The sequence below is a fragment of the Girardinichthys multiradiatus genome, chromosome 8 (genome assembly GCF_021462225.1).
Source record: "Girardinichthys multiradiatus isolate DD_20200921_A chromosome 8, DD_fGirMul_XY1, whole genome shotgun sequence".
Classification (NCBI taxonomy): domain Eukaryota; kingdom Metazoa; phylum Chordata; class Actinopteri; order Cyprinodontiformes; family Goodeidae; genus Girardinichthys; species Girardinichthys multiradiatus.
The window spans coordinates 11,002,247-11,021,726 of NC_061801.1; the positions used below are offsets into that span (position 1 = coordinate 11,002,247).

The 19,480-nt window shown below is 41.9% G+C and overlaps 1 protein-coding gene across 2 annotated transcripts in view; it reads left to right on the top strand.

Annotated features, from left to right (window-relative positions):
- The window catches only part of jmy (junction mediating and regulatory protein, p53 cofactor), a 40,439-nt gene that overhangs the window by 17,408 nt on the left and 3,551 nt on the right, over nucleotides 1–19,480 (top strand). The window contains exons 2-9 of one of the 2 annotated variants that reach the window (XM_047373317.1): nucleotides 3,941–4,114; nucleotides 13,766–13,916; nucleotides 14,178–14,347; nucleotides 14,780–14,945; nucleotides 15,227–15,417; nucleotides 17,168–17,254; nucleotides 18,008–18,103; nucleotides 18,327–18,849. In XM_047373317.1, coding sequence (XP_047229273.1) covers nucleotides 3,941–4,114; nucleotides 13,766–13,916; nucleotides 14,178–14,347; nucleotides 14,780–14,945; nucleotides 15,227–15,417; nucleotides 17,168–17,254; nucleotides 18,008–18,103; nucleotides 18,327–18,849 — 1,558 coding nt within the window. The remainder of the gene's footprint in view (nucleotides 1–3,940; nucleotides 4,115–13,765; nucleotides 13,917–14,177; nucleotides 14,348–14,779; nucleotides 14,946–15,226; nucleotides 15,418–17,167; nucleotides 17,255–18,007; nucleotides 18,104–18,326; nucleotides 18,850–19,480) is intronic. The other variant, XM_047373318.1, reaches the window with a different exon arrangement.

Consider the following 19,480-nt stretch of genomic DNA (forward strand, 5'->3'; position numbering starts at 1 on the left):
TTTAGCTCCTTCCTACCACTTTATAGGTTGTTAACTTTTCATACCTCTCCTGCTCATAGAGATGAGCAGATGCGCTTGTTGTACACAGGAATTAATGCTACTGATATAAAATGTAGTAAAAGTTTCAGGTACTAACTATTTCTGATAATTACAAACGTTGTGATGTCATGTTTGTTTAGTCTTTAGCTTGCATTGATTGTGGCTGGCACCAAAACGATGAGCAAATCCTTTATTCTCAACTCTGGTATGACGTCGTTTCCACATCTGAGCTCCGACATCCGAGACAAATGAGGCGCATCATTAGTCAGGATTGGGCTCAACTATTCCTTTTTTAAATAGGCACATAAATCAACTATCTAGACTTCTTGCAGGTAGTTGTTATTTGTGTTAATTCAAACGTGCTAGAAATTACATTTAACAACTTTCAGGAAGTCTTCCATCTTTGAAGAGGCCTTCACAAAGACTATCTGTATGAAAGACAGTGAAACCTGTCTTCCTGTGTTGTTTCTCAATTAAAAGGCAAGAAGAGAAGAAAACTACTGTGGCATAAGACCGAACAGATTTATCACTGACAGGAATTGCTCTTAATGATAGAGTCTACAGATCCAGTATATCACCAAGAGGAAGATCTTGTAATTACGTCCTCTGCACTTTGCGGAGGGCTTTTGTTGACTTTGACGCTAAACTTAGCTTATAAAATTGTACTGTTAAAAAAGAGTTTTCGAGACGAGTTTTCAAACTGTTGGCCCAACTCAAACCTGCTGTTGGCGAGTCTGAGAATGTGAAAGAGAATAGGATAAGACAGGATAGACTTGAAATGAAGATGTCAGCAAAAGGAAACCAAGATGTCAAATTGTGCTGCTTTATAAGATTATTATATCTTCCATATTTGCATAGACACATTAGAGACTTGTTGCTAATTAGCCTCATTAGCTTTAAGATGTCCCCCCTAATTTGTTTTCTCTTTTTTTAGTTTCACTTTCCATTGGTAGATGTTGTTGAGCCAAATCTAGAACAATAATTTATTTTTAGGAAAATGTGTTTTAGTTATTTTCTTCCCACTACTTGAAGTTAAATATGTCCTAAATGACACCTGAATGTGTAATTTACCATTTTTAAATCCTGTCCTGTGTGCCGGCAGGAGTTGGCTCATTTAGTTCAGGGGGGTTTCCAGGCTAGCAGCGACTGAGCGGGGTGTGGGGTTGATCAGCGGTTGCCAGGGAAACCTAGGGGCAAAGTAAACAGTAGGGGCAGTGTTGGAGCTGAATCGGGCAGTGTCTGGTCTGCCACAGTGTAGAGGGCTTAGGAAACTGAGCTCAGAGTTGATATAACAGTCTTCATTCATATCTGTGGCTCTCTGCAGATAGAAGAGTATTTTATTCCTCATTTTAATTGATAATCAGATGGTAGTGCTCTGTCTGAGACAGAAGTGGAGGAGAAGCAAATGAAGCAAAGCGGCTGGTTTCTGAGAGCTTACAGATATGTTTCCTCTGAACAAAAGCTCAACTTAGTGGCGTTTTTAAGAACAATGACCAGTCTGGATTGTTGAACATATGGTAGGAATCAGTACCAGTTGGGATCAGTAGATTTATTTATTTTTTTCAACTCAACAATGTGTTTTGTGAAATCATTCCTGGCCACAGACTAATAAGCGTGCACTTACAAATATTCCTAGGCTGAGTCCTGCCTTGAGCTTCGAGGTAGCTATCGGTTTGGACTGCACTTAGTTCAGATCAGTGCCAATTTAAAATTAAATTTTATACTTTCCTTTTCAATCTTGGTCTGCTCTATAGATACAGAAATCACAATGCTGATTTCTGTATCTATGGAGTGGGGCGTGAAAACTAGGGCATAAAACCCTATGTTTTGTGATGTAAAACCTCCAGCACATACCTCACTAAAAAGATTTGAGCTATGAATATATTCCTGGTGTAATTTATTCTGCTGATGCCAAGAGTGGAAGGTTGAAATGTCAAGATATTTTTATTAATTCCTTTTTGTTGTCTCAGAAATATGCTGATTTATTTGACCCTAATTGAAGAGTTGACAGCTACATCTTTTCCTGATATTAGGATATTATAGATGGGCCATAAAAAGAGAAAATAAGATCTTAACATAAAACTCAAGTTGTATTGTACATTTGACAGAAGCCAAGTACAAACACTTTAGCGTGGTCTCTGATCTGTTTCTGTATGTGAAGCACGCGGTTTTAACGACGACAGTCACAAATTTTTCTGTCAATATTGACATAAATAGCATTTCACACGTGCTGAGTTTTAGAATAGTGTTGGTCTGGCCTGGACGTTAGCAAGAATTAGAGGGGTGATGACCTGGGGTTTCTGTTTTAAATAAATGTTAAAAAAAATGCAAACCCGTATCACAAGGAGGTGTTTTTCACACAACCTTTTAAATACAATAACACCAGCTGTAACGTAACGCTTGATCACAAGATCGTTAGGTGTAACGTCAGCAAGCCTTACGCACATTCTCCACGTTTTATTTGGTTTTTGTTCTGTTTTATAGGATCCATCAAATAGCCACACATGATACCTTGACGTTTTGGACCATTTTCAGTATTTTTGTTGAATGAAGCAGTTTCAAGAAATGGTTTGATGTTTATGTTGATCTCACTAAACTACCCATATGAAGATCATTTTGGAGAAACTCTAACTCCATGCTTACAAAGCCTAAAAAACTTCAAGTTAATGTGTATTTTACCATAATTTTACTGTGATTAAATTAAACTCTGGTGGGTAATACCCCAAAAAACCTCAGAGGCTAAAGCGTAGCGGCCCACATTCTCCTAAACCGGCCCTGGTGTTAGGGATTTCATAAATAACATTAAGAAAATAGCAAAAATGTCCTTTTAATAAAGATAGTCTGTCTGCACCTTTAGCCTTGAAACTACATTTTGTCTTACAGGATGCTATGATGTGACAGATTGGTGTTATTAATGTGTATTCTGTCTGAAGTCTTATTCTCACCGTTATTTTAGTTCAAGTAATCAGGAAATGCTGTTTACACCCCAGTGTATTAATCAGAGTGAAGGCTGAGTAAACATGTTTCTCCTAAAGCCTCTAATGCAGCTCAGATGATTACTAAGAGAATTACAGCACTATATTTAGGTCAGAAAATGTCTGGATTTGAAATGTGGCCAAATGTAATCTAAGGGAATAATGGAGCAGAATCTGTTGTTCAAATTATAATTAGAAACATTGGGTTCTGTAAATAAATCAGAATCAGAATGAACTTTTAATTGCCAAGTTTATGTGGACAAACAACCCAGACTTTTTCATTTATGAAAACGTCTGGGTATGAAATGACTCGACTACAAAGAGAAAAAATTATTAAATGGCCAGCATTCACTTTTTTTTCAGTTTAAAGGGAAGTTATGCTATTCATATGTCTGGCAAATTTAGATTTTAAATAATTTTTCTTCAAGCCAGACGTTTAAACATGCAGATACCAGCATCTCCCAAAAGATAACAAGACGATGATCGAGGAGCTGTAATTTTTAAAAACGAATTCTGTTTTTATTCAGAAAAATTAAAAAATAGCAAAATTTGTTTACATCCTTTTAAGTAATCAGTGGAAAAGCTGTTTTTGGTATTACATCAGTCAAAGCCTCATAATTGTTAATGCCTCCTCTGGTATTTTGATGATTTATATTTGGTAAGGAGCTGGGAAGCCCGCATTGCCATCACCCTCATCTTTAGCCCTTCCTCCACGGATTCTCTATCAGATTCATGTCAGGAATCTGGCTGGGACAATTTCAAGCATTAATATTTTTTACATTCAGAGGAAATATGTTGGTAAAATTAAAAGATAACTTAAATGCATGTATAATTTGCTGCTCAGTCTGTGGTGGGAGCTATTCCAATTTAACATGGAGATCCTTGAAGATCATGTTCTACTTTTTTTTCAATGCGCTTTGTCCCAGGTGTTGGACAAGCACAAGGCCATTGACAGCATGGTGGAGCTGCTGCAGGTGTACCCCGAGGAGGACGAGGCGTACGGAGAATTGCTCGAGGCGACAACTCAGCTGTACCACTACCTGCTTCAGCCATTCAGGGACATCAGGGAAGTGGCAACTCTGCGACGACAGCAAATTAAGGTAATTCACACACATACACAGAAACAAAGACCATCTGTTTTTAGAGCTTGTTTTAAGCAGGTTTAGACCTCCCTGCAGCCGGATTACTCGTTTGCCCTTCAAGACAATTTGTCTTGTGTCGGGGCGTACTTTATAGATCTGTGGAGCCCACGGTAAAAAGGGTTTCTGTGGTCTGGTTAGAGCTCGGTTTAGATGACTGACCCTCCTCCAGTGAGCATGTCCTCATAAGCCCATTGCCAGGACATTACTGGTAACTGCTTAGGCTTTTGGAGTTGCGGTGGTGATGACAACGCTGATGATGGCAGGGTAGATGGTAGAGGGCAGAGGATCAGGCTTTTTTTTCCTCCCCGAGAGCAGATTAACGACCAGCCTAAGTATTATTACAGCAGTCAGTAAACCACTCAGTGATTCTGCAGCCTCAGCACTCTCCTGTTTTCCATACTCTTTCTCTACTCTGATGCCTTTCTTAATCAGAGGCTTGAAAAGGAAATTAAGTGTGTTTTAGCAGGTAAAACATGTCCCATTTTGGTCATTAGGTCAATGTCCTACTTCTGGATGGTGTAATTGTTAGACAGTTTCAAAAGAGAGGCGTGCAGAATTATTTTTTAAATTTTAACGTTATTATCTCATCTCAATAAAACCAGACCGGACACATTTATCAGTATTATTTAAACCTGAAAAATGCATCTTTGTTTCTGCATTTGCTTCTTGCTTGCATAATAAGAATATATAGCAGATGAAGGAGTGTGCTTTTGAAGACAAAGAATTAGTTTATTACTGCTGCATCAGTTAATTGTCAATGTTTAGGCTTTCAATATGTTTTTATCTTGACTGCCAACACCTCGGAGCTCATTTAGTTGGCCGTCTTAACCCCTGTGGTCAGCTCCAGATAGAAGGAGTCCTTTTCTCGATTCCAGTGGAGAATTTTCCTTGAATACCTTTCTATTTAAATACACAGAGGCAATTTTAGTACTTTAACAGTGTCTTTTGAAAGTTGTTCATAGGAGGCTGTAGCTCAATGGGTAGAGTAGTCGTCTTAGGATCAGAAGGTTGTGGGTTAGATTCCGGCTTCAAGGCACTGAACCCCAAGCGTATCAGTGTATGAATTATGTATTTGTGAGTGTGATTGGGTGGATGTGGCTCTAGAGTAAATTGGTTTGTGCAGTCGGTATGACTAGAAAACATATTCAACCCATTTGCAGTTAGCTAAGGCTTTTAAGGGAGACTTAATTTAGGCAATTCAAGCTTTAGCAGTATAGATTCTTTAACATTTATAGCTGCATAAGCAATGGTTGAAGGGAAAAGTTGCAGGTTTAATGGCTGAGTTTAAAGCAATAGAGAATGACACATGGTATTAATATCAGAACCCCACAAATAAAGAAACAAATGCCGGCACGAATGCACACAGATTTATGCAATTTTCTTTGGCTCAGCTGAAGCACAGATGCAGCTCCCCAAAACTTCCCTTGAGTCACTTTAAGCCGCAGATATTTTCAACATGATGTTAAATATTTTCAAGGGTTAACAGTAGAAGTTCAGTTTCTCTCAAGCATTTAAAAGCCGTCCAAGCAGAACTAGACAAAGGTCTTCATCTTAGCCCCTTTTTTTTTTTTGTCATCGTTCTACATGAAACACACGAGCAACAACTCTGTGGTGCTGACTTCACGTTTGAAACATTTTTCTGTCAAAGTTACCCTCTGACAGATTAGCTTTACCCCCCCTTTTCAGTCAACAATGAGCAACACGATCAGTACTTTTCCTTCTCTAAACTACATTCTTCAGTCAGCATGCTAATCCAGCATGGTTTCACCAACCAACACAAACTACTCTGGTTTGTGGGTGTGTTTATATGTAGGTTCTTGGTGAATCCTCATCCAAATAATTAAAAAGTTACAGTCCTTACTAAAAATGTCCATTATTTATGCAATTATATTTCACCTTTCCTTGTGAGTAAATTCACTACAAAGACCAACAACAATTTTGTTTGAGGCTCCATGATTTCTTCTATTTCTTTCAGAGCCCTTGAAACTATTTTAAGCTCAGCGGTGAGTCACAGTGTTGATCTGTGTGGAACAGGGAGAGGCGTTAGATAGGTTCATCCAGCTGCCAGAACACACTGTAGTGCTGTAATTGTTAATTAAAACGTCAACTCTGAATGGTTACCTATGAAGAAAATGTAGTTTCAACCCTTTTTAATTGGGCTATAGCACACATGCGTCCTGTTTTTTAATCAATTTTCCATTTCACTCAATTTATTCAAATCTGATCTAATCAAATTGTTTTACTGATTTAAGCAACTAATTAAGTCAGTAGAAGTAAAACTCTGCTGCATGAATAAAATAATAAAGTTCTATTTTGTCTGAACATATAGCATGATTTATGGAATTCCTCTCTCCCCGTTTTCAGCCTGGAGAGGATTTCTTTTTCAGTGTTTTTTGTTTGTGACGTGTTTTCATAGATTGAAAATCTGCAGGATGCCAACGTTTTGTTTCCTCAGCTCTGCCACCTGCTTCCCTCAGGGCGATCCAACGGCCAAAAACAAAGCTGTATGCAAAATGTGTGTTGTAGGCTCACGCAGGAAGTTGTTTTCTTTTATGCTAAACTCATGAGAGGGAAGGAAGGAGTTTGGAATTAGCACACAAACACTTTCATTTACATGCAGTTTGCATTGTATTTGGTTTTGCTACCAGAAGAGGAGAGCAGACGGGGATCAGTTTCCTGCTGGAACTGCAGCCTCACCTGACCTCTCTTGTTGACTATAAACGAAACTAGAAGAATGAGCTGCAGTGTTGGCTGTGTATGTATTCTGTCTGCACTGTGCCTTGCAGAAGTATTCATACACTTCGAACCTTTTCCCATTTTGTCAGTTTACAAGCAAAAACTTGATTGTTTCTGATCTGTGTTTTATGTGATGGATCAACACAAAGTGGCACATAATTCTGAAGCAGAAGGGAAAAAAATCTAATTAAGATATGAAAAATGTCATCTAAATGGTCAATAGTTTAATCTCAGTATAAATTAACACTGCATATCATCCTGAACACGCCATCTCACAGTAACACATGGTGGTGGCAGCATCATGCTGTGGGAGGCTTTCATTTAGAGGGAACAACAAAGCTTAGAAGGGGTGGGAAGATGGATGGAACTAAATACATGAGAGTCCTGGAAGAAGCCCTGTTAACAGCTACAAAAAACTCAGATCTGGGGCAGAGGTTCACCAGCCAGCAGGACATTGTCCCTAAACATGTAGCCAGAGCTGCAGTGGAATGGTTTAAATCAATGCATATTAATCCATTTGAATGGTAAAGTCCTGACCAAAATCTGCTGCAAGACCTGGAAATTGATGTTTACATATGTTTACTATCTGCTGATCCGACATATTCACATTCTTTAAAGAAGAATGAGCAAATGAATCTTTTTCTAGATGGGCAAGCTGCTATAGACAAAAAGTGGTTCTGCAGAGGATCCTGGGGTCAGAAAAGCTTTTGAAAACCATGTTTCATTTTCCTCCCACTTAGGAATTATGCACTACTTTGCTCTGATCCATGACAATAAGAAAACAGACGTTGAAGATGTGAGAAAACCTTTGGAAGGTGCTGAATATGAATCTGTGAATGAAAGAGGAGATGCACATCTGAATCGTTGATCTCCTGAGGGTATGCAGAGCGTTGGTGGACTGTTAACTTGCAGGATGAACCCGTATGGTGTGGGTTTCCTGTTGCCTGGGAGGTCAGAGGCTTGGCCATGAATTAGAAATGTGGTGATACTCCCAGCATGTCTGAGGTGGATTGTACCTCAGTGAGCTCCAATTACTGCTGCACAGTCTGCATTGTTACATGGCAACGATTGTCTCATAGGTCCCAGATCCACCTGCTGGTGCTTCCCTTCATCTGTCAGGCAAATCAGACACAAATGTGAAAATATTACATAGCATAATATTTAAATGAATTAGTTGGGTGACCTGGATTGAGGTAATCTTCCTGATTGCTGCTGTTGTACATGTTATTAGTGTGTACAAATGTAACTACATCAGATGTCATTATTAATCTATCGGGATGCCTGTCTAAGATTCCATTAGCTTTATATTCTGGCCTTCATTACCTGAAGAAAACCAGTTTTTAATCACGGAAAAACAACAAGCGCTCAAGATGACTGCTTCTCTGTGCTCATCTTTATTAAGGCATTGTGTTATTGTTTCACTGTAAAATGTTTTAAGGAACATTTTTATTTTTGGTCTAACTAAAAGCTCCATATAAAAGCTTTTAGATGTGTTTTATACATTTGAATTGAAAATGAGATTCTTAAATATGTCCAGGGTTACTGATAGGACACCTGGGCAACCAATGTCTCCTCTTCTCCACCTTTTAATAAAACGTGTTCTCCTAACCAGTTCCAGCTGCTTGATAAATACTTTCCTGTGTTTCTCCCAGACACTCCCGTTTGCTATTTTAACCAAATGAGATAAGGACCACCATGACAGCATGCATGTCGTAATCCCAACACTCCCATCATGGGAAGCAGTGCCGTCTCTATTTTAAGCCGGCTTGACACATCTGTGTTCAGTCTCCTGGAGCATATTTGAGCAGAGGTGTTATGGCACTTCACTCTGTTACATCTCCGCTGCCGTTTCCTCCTTGCTTGCTTTGTTTACAAGATGGGAGGTAAACAGATTTCAAATAATGCTCTTTATGGGATATATCATGAGGTTTCTGGGCTATCCTTTAACCCCGATAATATCCAAAGATCTCTGGTTTATTGGGCTTTGTATGTCCTGAGCTGTAGGTGTGTGAAAGAGGTTTAATTAGTCTTCATAGTGCAGTGATTGTCTCGATCTAAAGTGGCCTTAATGCCAAATAAAATATTTTTCTACTTGTGTTTTTTGCAAATAGACTGAAGGTTCTTTGACTAGAGATGGTCAAGAGTTGGGCATCCACTTCCATCCTACTGGATATGCAGTCAAGCTATAGAAAATGATTGCTTGTGCTGCCCCCTGATGGGATGGTGAGCCGTATCAGACAAATGCTGCTGACAACGACCCAGCATGAATTTGCATCGATGGAGTCTTACTTCTGTGATCAAAAATGTCTCGGGCCGACTGAATCTGGACTGAGGCCATTCAATAAAATACATCCTGCATTCACACAGCATGTTTTATTATTATGTTGTACAAACGCTGTAACGCCTTTGTCACCGGTCCTGTTCATAACTTTTATGGACAGGATTTCTAGACGCAGCCAAGGGCCGGAGGGGGTTTGGTTTGGGGACCAGTGGATTTCGTCTCTTCTTTTTGCGGATGACGTGGTCCTGCTGGCCCCCTCTAGCCAAGACCTACAGCATGCGCTGTGGCGGTTCGCAGCCGAGTGTGAAGCGGCTGGGATGAAGATCAGCTCCTCCAAGTCCGAGGCCATGGTACTCGACCGGAAAAGGGTGGCTTGTCCTCTTCAGGTTGGAGGGGAGTTCCTGCCTCAAGTGGAGGAGTTCAAGTATCTCGGGGTCTTGTTCACGAGTGAGGGAAGAATGGAGCGGGAGATCGACAGACGGATCGGTGCGGCTGCTGCAGTAATGGGGGCGCTGTGCCGGTCCGTTGTGGTGAATAGAGAGCTGAGCCAAAAAGCAAAGCTCTCAATTTACTGGTCGGTCTACGTTCCTACCCTCACCTATGGCCATGAACTTTGGGTCATGACCGAAAGAACGAGATCCTGGATACAAGCGGCTGAAATGAGCTTCCTCCGTAGGGTGGCCGGGCACTCCCTTAGAGATAGGGTGAGGAGCTCAGCCATCCAGGAGGGGCTCGGAGTAGAGCCGCTGCTCTTCCACATCGAGAGGAGCCAGTTGAGGTGGCTCGGGCATCTATACCGGATGCCTCCTGGACGCCTTCCTCGGGAGGTGTTCCAGGCACGTCCCACCGGGAGGAGGCCCAGGGGACGGCCCAGGACACGCTGGAGGGACTATGTCTCTCAGCTGGCCTGGGAACGCCTTGGGCTCCCCCCGGAGGAACTGGAGGAGGTTTCTGGGGAGAGGGACGTCTGGGCGTCTCTGCTGAGTCTGCTGCCCCCGCGACCCGGTCCCGGATAAGCGGAAGACAACGAGTACGAGTACAAACGCTGTAAATGTTACTTTTATCTAGTTACACCGTCCTGTTATTAAAAAACACAAATCACAAACCTGTGATTAAAAAACAGCTTTTAATCACAGGCTTCTGGCAGATTTCTGTTCAGCATGACTGTTCTGTAACAGAAATGCATTGTAGGAAAATGACAGATCAGAGTAGCTGGATCACTCGTGTATCCATTCATTTGTCCTGTTTACAGTTGTGAGGAGCGACAGCTCATCTCAGCTGTCACTGAGAGGCAGGCTCTTTAGGCAGATCGCACGTCTGTCACACGAGTTTACAGCGTCTGGTGTTTCTTAGTGGTCTCCCCAGCTAATACTGTACAGACCCAACTCTGCTAAGCTATCAAGGTCAGTAGGTGGTTATATTAATCCCTGAACAGACCATAAGCCTACAAACATTAGATAGATCGGCTTCAGCTAGGTGTTCCCTTGATTCTAAGACCAAAATGTAAAGCTGGATTCTGGGAAAAGTTGGAAATGAAGGCATCATAAGAACACACGATTAGAAATACGCATCGTGGCCAATGCTGATTTCACTTTAAAAGCTAGAATATAAGAAGATATCCTAGCCTTTCTGCCATGAGCGGTCATTAAATATCTACATTAGGATCAGAAGCCATGTCTTACTGCTGTGTCAGAGGACACAGTAAAAGCTACCAGCATTCCCTAGTCCAGCATGTTAGAGGGCGGACAAGTTTCATAGGATAAAACGGAGCAGCTTTGCTATACTTCATTCAGCCTTCTTGTTATCTGCTGAAAGTTGTGCTCTCTTTTTCGCTCCCTTGCAGGTTGAACGGAGCTTAGACATGTCTGAACATATTGTTGAAAGTACAGCATCCTTTTCTTCCATTTCTCTGCTTCCACGTTACTGATACTGAAAATGGCTAACTTTGAGTCCTCTTCCTGCAGTAACGGCGTCCCTCTGAAGAGTTTAGTTGTCAGCACAACCTAGTTAACCCTAGTATGGCGTATTTACTGACTGGAAAGGACTGATTGGGAAGGAAGTATGTTTTATGATTTGGTTTTTTTAGTTTCTGATCGGTCAGTCACCCGTCAGGAGCTAGTCGATCTAAAATTTGTCTAATTATTGTATTAAGATGATTTTTCTTTGCATTTCTACCTTACTTTTTTTCAGCAACTCGATTATTCTACAAGCGTATTGCTGTAGAGCATGAAAAGCTAAATATTGACTACTGCCAGTTTGTGCTGGAGCCTCCTGCTTTGCATAAAACCAGTTTAACAAACTCAAGATCACGAGCCATCTTTAATGCAGATGTTGGGCTTCAGTTTGTTTTATCGCTGAGGTCAAAAGGGTCAAAGTGAGCAGAATCAGCAACAACATGGATTAAGATGTAGCAACATATGCTTTGAAATGTCGCTGTTACCAGGTCGGGCTATTCAGATAAAGAACACTAGTCAGTGTCGTTTAGCACTACTGTGTATGCTTTCCCACTAACAATACCTAAACAATGAGTTAATGCACTCCAGTATAATGTAACTTTCTCTTGAATAGATTATATATGGTGCCAGAATAGTTTTTCTGGTTGCTGATGTAATCCCCCACCCCTCCATGCTCTCAGCTTCACCTCAAAACCACTCCCTGTGCTTGTGCTTCTCGTGCACACACAATTTTCACAGAAATACAAAGCTTTTAGCAAGCGAGTATGCTGACTATCACAAATAAGGGTCCTTTGAGCTTTTTGTTTTTTAGTGATTACTGTAGTTGTGTTTATTTTGGAGCTCCTGCACACATCTGTTTCACATTACCAAGAGGCCCTGGAAGGGAGTCTGCTTCACTGGCTGTGTACATTTTGTTCCATACACTGCCATCATGCAGAGGTGGTTGTGTTTCTTAGCTGACATCCAGAGCAAGCTTCCACACACGGCGGTTTTCCACTCGTCTCACTGTTTTTTTTCGCCGGGATTTAGGATGAGTGGGTAAAACGTTACACTGGTGTAGTATGACAAACTTCAGGTGTCATATTTTTGGCAATTTGTTTATGTTGTTTAGTGGATTTTTAGCACTTGGGGAAACGTGGTTACTCTCAGAGTAAACACAAATATTTAGCCATGCCCTTCACTGCCCTCTGCTGTACACTAGCGGTTTTACAGAACACTCTGTGTTTGTTTTCACTGGATAACGTGAGGCTGTGGAAGGAAAAAGTGTGCCTTGCAAAAGTATTTGATCCCTTGAACTTTTTCACACTTTACAACCCCAACCTCCAGTAGTTTTCTGGGGTTTCTATGTCATAGACCTGATGCCTAAGTGTGAAGTGGAAAGATTGTATTTTACAAACAAAAGCTGAAAAATTGAAAAAAGTGTCGTGTGCATTTGTATTCAGCCCGCGCCCCCCATTTTCTCTGATACCCCGAAATTAAATCCAGTTCAATCAAATGCCTTTAAAAGTAATTTGCAAATGAAGCCCACATATGTGTCATTTAACCTCCACATACATCCAGAGTCTGTGAAGGCCTAAGACGTTTGTTAGAGGACATCAGTGGACAAACAGCATCGTGAAGATCAAGCAACACAGCACAAAGGTTGAAACTTTTTTGGCCTACATATAAAACATTGTGTATGGAAGAAAACTAAAGCAGCACTATACTCAAAACACACTGTCCACTCAGTAATACATGGTGGTGGCAGCATCATGCTGTGGAAATTCTTTTCTTAAGCAAGGACATAGAAGCAGATCAGAGTTAAGAAAAAAGCAGTACTGTAAGAAAGAACATTAGAGGCTTCAAAAGACTTGAGACTTGAGCAGAGGTTGACTTTCCAGCAGGACAAAGACCATAAGCATGTTTAGTTTGGCCTATTTAGAGATCCGAATGTTTCCGGCACAACTTCACTGATTTCCACGCTGCATGGAGAGGGAGAAGGATCTGGTGGGAGAATCCTCCAGCAACTCTTTAAATACTAGGAAATGACTTTATTAGCTGACCAAATTGGCTCTGGGCTGAACCACTTCAAGTTTAAAGGGGAAATCACCTCACACTCTAAAAGTAGTTCATTCCCAAAGGTCTGCAGGAAAGTACAGACAAGTTAAAATTACACATGGCAATCACAGGAAAACAGGGTCAGTCACAGAAAGTCATTATTAGATAGATCCTAGTTGATTGGTTTGAGCTATTTGCAATGAAGAGTGAGCAAATATGTCACTCTTTAGATGTACAAAACAGAGACATACAAAAGACTTGTGGCTCTAATCGCAGTGAAAGGTGGATCTGCAAAGGGCTGACTCGGGTGTTGCATACAAATGCACACCTTTTTAGATTTTTATTTGTTGAAAAAAGTTTGAGAACCATTTATAGTTTTCCTTCAACTTAATTATGCATTATGTTGTGTTGGTCTGTCACTTTAATGGATTTTATTGGGATTTTAAGTTTATGGCAGTTAAGTAACAAAATGTGGAGAGGAGAAAAAAAAAATCAATGTGGTGGTGGTGACAGAGAGAGGTGGTGAGGATTATTTTTTATCAGCGCTGCCTGAACTCTGGTGTAATCACTGTGTGTTGAACCTGCTTGTCCTCTTGTCAGATCTGCTTGGAGACGGAGCGTCTTGGGCCTCGCCGTGTGGAGAGCCTGAGGAAAGAGGATGAGGAGTGGCAGAAGAAGGCTCACACTGCTGTGCTCTCCATTCAAAACCTGACTGTGAAGTTCTTTGAAACTACGACTCGAGCTCAGAAAGGTAAACGGAGGCATGAGGAAAAGATTGAACACTATTTAACATTTGCATCGGATGTTTACGTGATAAAAAGGGTATTATAGCTCATTTATGGCTCTTAAGTTCTTTTTTGCCCGCTCCAAACTCTTGCATATCAATGTGGTTTTAAATAAAGCTTCACTGAACTATTTGAAGTCTTAAAAATAAACTGTAAAGTGGATCAAAACTAAAAGCTGTTTTTGTGTCACAAAATCAACGCTGCGTCACTCTACTGCACACTTGCAGCTCTGTATGAGCGGATGCGTGCAGACCAGAGGAAGTTTGGGAAGTCGACGTGGGCCGTGGCAATCGAACGCATGGAGCGGCTGCAATACGCCGTTTCCAAGGAAACTCTGCAGCTCATGAGGGCCAAAGAGATCTGCCTGGAACAGAAGAAGCATGGCTTGAAGGAAGAGGTAAAGCATGGCAAAATAGTTAAGAAAAGAAAGTTAATGGAGGTGTTTTCTTTCATAGATTGAGGCTATTACAAAAACAAAACCTGGAGTTAAAAGTTGGGGGAAAATAAACAAGATAATGGTGTTGGAAAAATGACCTCATTGCTCTGGCATCCTGTGATGGAGGGAACAACATCCTGCTGTACAACAGTGGAAATGACTCACTGGAAATGACACTCGGGTCAAATGTTTTTCATGTGAAGCTGCACTCCTTATCTCATCTCTGTAGTTGAACACCATAAAACAAGAATCAGCTTCGGTTTCCACCAGATCCCACTCCTGTTAGAAACAAAAGCACAACGGGATCATGTTTTTTTGGAAAATCAGCCATTCGGCAGCCTGTGTCCGCGGGGATGACAGTGTGTGATGTAATGGTGAGGCGGTGCTTTTCAGATGCAGAATCTGCAGGGTGGGGAGGATGCAATGATGCGTCTGGACCAGCTGGAGGCGCTTTACTACGAGTTGCAGCTGCAGCTGTATCACATTCAGGCAGAGGTGCTGCGCTGTGAGGAACTGTTGCTGACTGCGCAGCTGCAGAGTCTACGCAGGCAGATGATGGGTGAGCATCGGCTTGATGTTTCCAGAGGTTATTTCTGTGCAGCTCAATCTGATCCAGTCATGACCATTAAGCAAGTAAAGGAAAATAACGGCTTACAAATGTGTTTAAAGTGTGTTTAAAATACAGTCTATGATACCAGGGTTTAAGGTAGAAACATCAGTTTTAGAAATACATATAATAGATGTGACTATCAGGTCTTCAAAGAATCAGAGGACTGCACACAAGCACAGGAGCTCTAGTTTGGGTTAAATTTCATTAAATCTCTACTGATTTCCTACCAGAGCGACAGGATGAGGTGGTGTACTATGATGCCGTTGAGAGCCCAGATGCCATGAAGGGTGAGGAAGAACCTGCATCCCCACCATCGCCCCTCAGACATGAGGAACTCTGTGTCCTCCAGCAGAGGACACGGCAACTAGAGGCCCGGAGGGGCCGCATCACCGCCAAGAAAGTCTACCTCAAAAACAAGAAGGTAAGATATACTGTGGGGAGAAGTATTTGATACACTGCTGATTTTGCAGGTTTTCCCACTTGCAAAGCATGTAGAAGTCTTTATTTTTTTTTATTATAGATATTCTTCAACTGTGAGTGTAGGAATCTAAAATAAAAATCCTGAACATCACATTGTGTGATGTTTAAGTAATTAATTAGCATTTTATTGCATGACATAGGTTTTTGATCACCTAACAACCAATAAGAATCCCGGCTCTCACAGACCTGTTAGTTCTTAAAGAAGCCCTCCTGTTCTCCACTCATTATCTATATTAACTGCACCTGTTTGAACTCATTATCTGTATAAAACACACCTGTCCACACACTCAGTCAAACAAACTCCAACCTCTCCATGATGGCCAAGACCAGAGAGCTGTGGAAGGACATCAGGGATAAAATAGTAGACCTGCACAAGGCTGGGATGGGCTACAGGAAAATAGCCAAGCAGCTTGAAGAGAAGGAAACAACTATTGGTGCAATTCTAAGAAAATGGAAGAAGTTCCAGATGACGGTCAATCTCCCTCGGTCTGGGGCTCCATGCAAGATCTCACCTGGTGGGGCATCAATGATCATGAAGAAGGTGAGGGATCAGCCCAGAACTACAAGGCAAGACCTAGTCAATGATCTGAAGAGAGCTGGGACCGCAGTCTCATATATAATTAGTAACACACTATGCTGCCATGGACTAAAATCCTGCAGCGCGTGCAAGGTCCCCCTGCTCAAACCAGCCGTGTCTAGGCCTGTCTGGACATGTGGCTGAGCCAGCACATGTCCAGACAGGCCTAGAGCCTTGTTCTATTCCTCCTCTGGATGATCCAGGGGAGGAATGGGAGAAGGTCATGTGGTCTGAAGAGACAAAAATAGAGCTTTTTGGTCTAAACGCCACTCGTGTTTAGAGGAAGACAAAGGATGAGAACAACCCCAAGACCACCATTTCTACCGTGAAGCATGGAGGTGGAAACATCATTCTTTGGCTTTTCTGCCAAAGGGGACAGGACAACTGCACCGTATTGAGGGGAGGATGGATGGGGTCATGTATCAGGAGATATTAGCCAACAACCTCCTTCCCTCAGTAAGGGCATTGAAGACGGGTCGTGGCTGGGTCTTCCAGCATGACGACGACTTGAAGCACACAGCCAGGGCAACTAAGGAGAGGCTCAATAAGAAGCATCTCAAGGTCCTGGAGTGGCCTAGCCAGTCTCCAGAACTGAACCCAATTGAAAATCTTTGGAGGGAGCTGAAAGTCCGTATTCCCCAGCGACAGCCCCAAAACCTGAAGGACCTGGAGAAGATCTGTTTGGAAGAGTGGTCCAAAATCCCTGCTACAGTGTGTGCAAAACTGGTCAAGAACTACAAGGAAACATCAGATATCTGTAATTGCAAACAAAGGTTTCTGTACCAAATATAAAGTTTTGTTTTTCTGATGTATCAAAAACGTATGTCATAAAATAAAATGCAAATTAGTTACTTAAAAATCACACAGTGATTTTCTGTATTTTTGTTTTAGATTCTGTCACTCACAGTTGAAGAGTAGCTATGATAAAAATGAAAGACTTCTACATGCTTTCCAAGTGGAAAAACTTGCAAAATCAGCAGCGTATCAAATACTTGTTCTCACCACTGTACATGCTCCTCTAAATGCTGCCAGATGTTTCTAGTTGGTCATTTAAAGCATAAGCTGGTTAGGGTTGTTACACCACTATGGGCTGTTTTTTATTTCTCGTCATCAGGAAATCTGTATCTTCAATCACAACCAGAAAATCCAGCAGCGCCAGGGATGCAAAGCTGACTGCAACTCTCTGCAGGTACTGCAAGAGGTTAGATCCAAAGTACCCCAGGATTTATTACTGTTGTGTTTTTAAACTGATTTATCCTGTCAGGTTAATTCAGTTCATGGAGGAGAAACTGGATCCCAGTATTCACACACCTAGAGCTTTTGCACAAGTTGTGATGTTACAACTACAAACCTCAATGTATTTTATTAGGATTTTAGAGACACATCTCTGCACTTTGACTGGGCCATTCTAACACACAACATGTGGTCTAAAACATTCCTTTGGAGCTCTGGCTGTATGTTTAGGGTCATTTCCCTGCTGGAAGGTGAACTTCCAACCCAGTTGACAGCAGCAAGTTTTCTTTCAACTATTCCCAGCTTCTGCTGAAGAAAAGCATTGCCACAGCATGATGGTGCTTTCACTATGTTTCACTCTGTTAATGGTGTGTTCAAGGTGATCTGCTATATCTTTTCCACCAAAAACAGCCATTTGCATTCAGGCCAAAAGGTTCTGGTTTGTATTATCAGAGCCAGAGCACCAGATTAGAGGTTTGTGGTTATATTGTGACCAAATATAAAAAGTTGAAGTGGTAAGAATACACAACATTGTGCGGAACAACTTCTAATAAACTCCCTCTCAGCACCTTTTTGTCCCAGTTTTTAGAGTTGCTAGCAACAGCTATGGAACCGCTGGTTCTGTTCAACAGAGATAATAAACCATCCATTACTACTGAATCCCACCACTTAAAACATTTACACAGCTGCATATAAAGCATAGGTTTGTTTGTTTTTAAAGGTCAGAGAATCTACAGAAGATGATGAAGCCAAGAGAAATATATCAGTGAGTCAGGAAAGGAAGAGGACTCTGGACAGACTTCGCAGCCTAAGACAGGTGAAGATCTACCTGTCTGCCAACGTTCTACTCCACCTGGCTCTGCACTCAACCCTCACATTTCTGTGTTATTATTTCATTTTACCAGTTGCATTTTGAAGCTGTTTAAGATGAACATTTTGTGTGCTTTAAGGTGTTTGTCTTCTTGTGTTTGTAAGGTCCAGTAGTCAGAATGCTGCCCTATGCATGTCAGTGCTGACTGTTTTTTCGTCTCTACATGCAGCATTACCCAGGTCAAGTGACTCTAAGGTCCAGCCGTCTGCGTCTGACTCAGATTCACAGCGGAAGGCGAGCAGGGCAGCAGCCCAGCACCCAGGCAGTCAGCGTCCAGACCGACTCCATCTCTGACCTACCTGAACTCTCTGCTCCTCCTCCACCTGATGTCTACTGCTGGGACAGCGCCTCTCTACCACCCATCGACCTCAAAAGTGTTGAAGCTTTGCCTTCTTTCCTCTCGCTGCCTCCCCTCTCATCATCTCCATCTGTACTCTCGATGGGACCACCTGCTGCACCTCCTCCTCCACCGCCCCCGCCGCCTCCCCCTCTGCCTCCTCCATTTCCTCAATCGCTTCATCCTACAGAGAACCAAACAACCAGCCCGACGAAGCAGCAAAAGTGCGAGTCCGAATGCACCTCATTACCACTGGCTCCGTTTTCCCCTCGATTCTTTGACAGCAGTCAACTGCTGACTGCGAGGAAGAAGCTGAGGAAGACTGCGTCTCTGGACTCCTCGCAGTGGAGGAAGGGTGAGGAAAACCATGCTGGTCAACCTACTTTAGTTAAGGATTTATTCGAAGATATGTGCCTTTACCTGGATAACACGTTCTTTATAACACTTGTAAAGCTGGATCTGCTCCTAGTTGAACTGTGCACAGAGTTTACTGCTTTGGTTTATTCTCACTTTCCATGAGGCCGGTTTCCACTTCAGGAAACATTTCCAGAATTTTTCCGGGGGCCAATATCCCCACTTACACCCATTGCATCTGCCAGGGATAAAACAGGTAGAAACTACGAGAAAAAGGTCCTGATGGGGAAATTACCCTAAACCTTCAGGGTTTCAGGGTTGAGCTTTCCTTTGAGGGACAGTGCTAAATATAAGAGTGGAACAGTTTTCCAGTTATGATATGATTATATCATCTTAGTTTGAGCACCGCTGCAGTTCCTATTTTCTGTTTACTAAGAATGTTTTAGAGCAATTATCTTCAGAAGCACACATAAAAATAGCTACAACCACAGCTTGTTTTAGGGTGTAACTCTTAAGTTATGGCTGTTGACCTCTGGGATATAATCCAGAGTCCAGGACAGATTTGTTGGAATCTGGGAGAGGGGGCCAAGTTTGATTGGCTGAGCTCAAAGTTTTAATGCTAAAGAAATCCC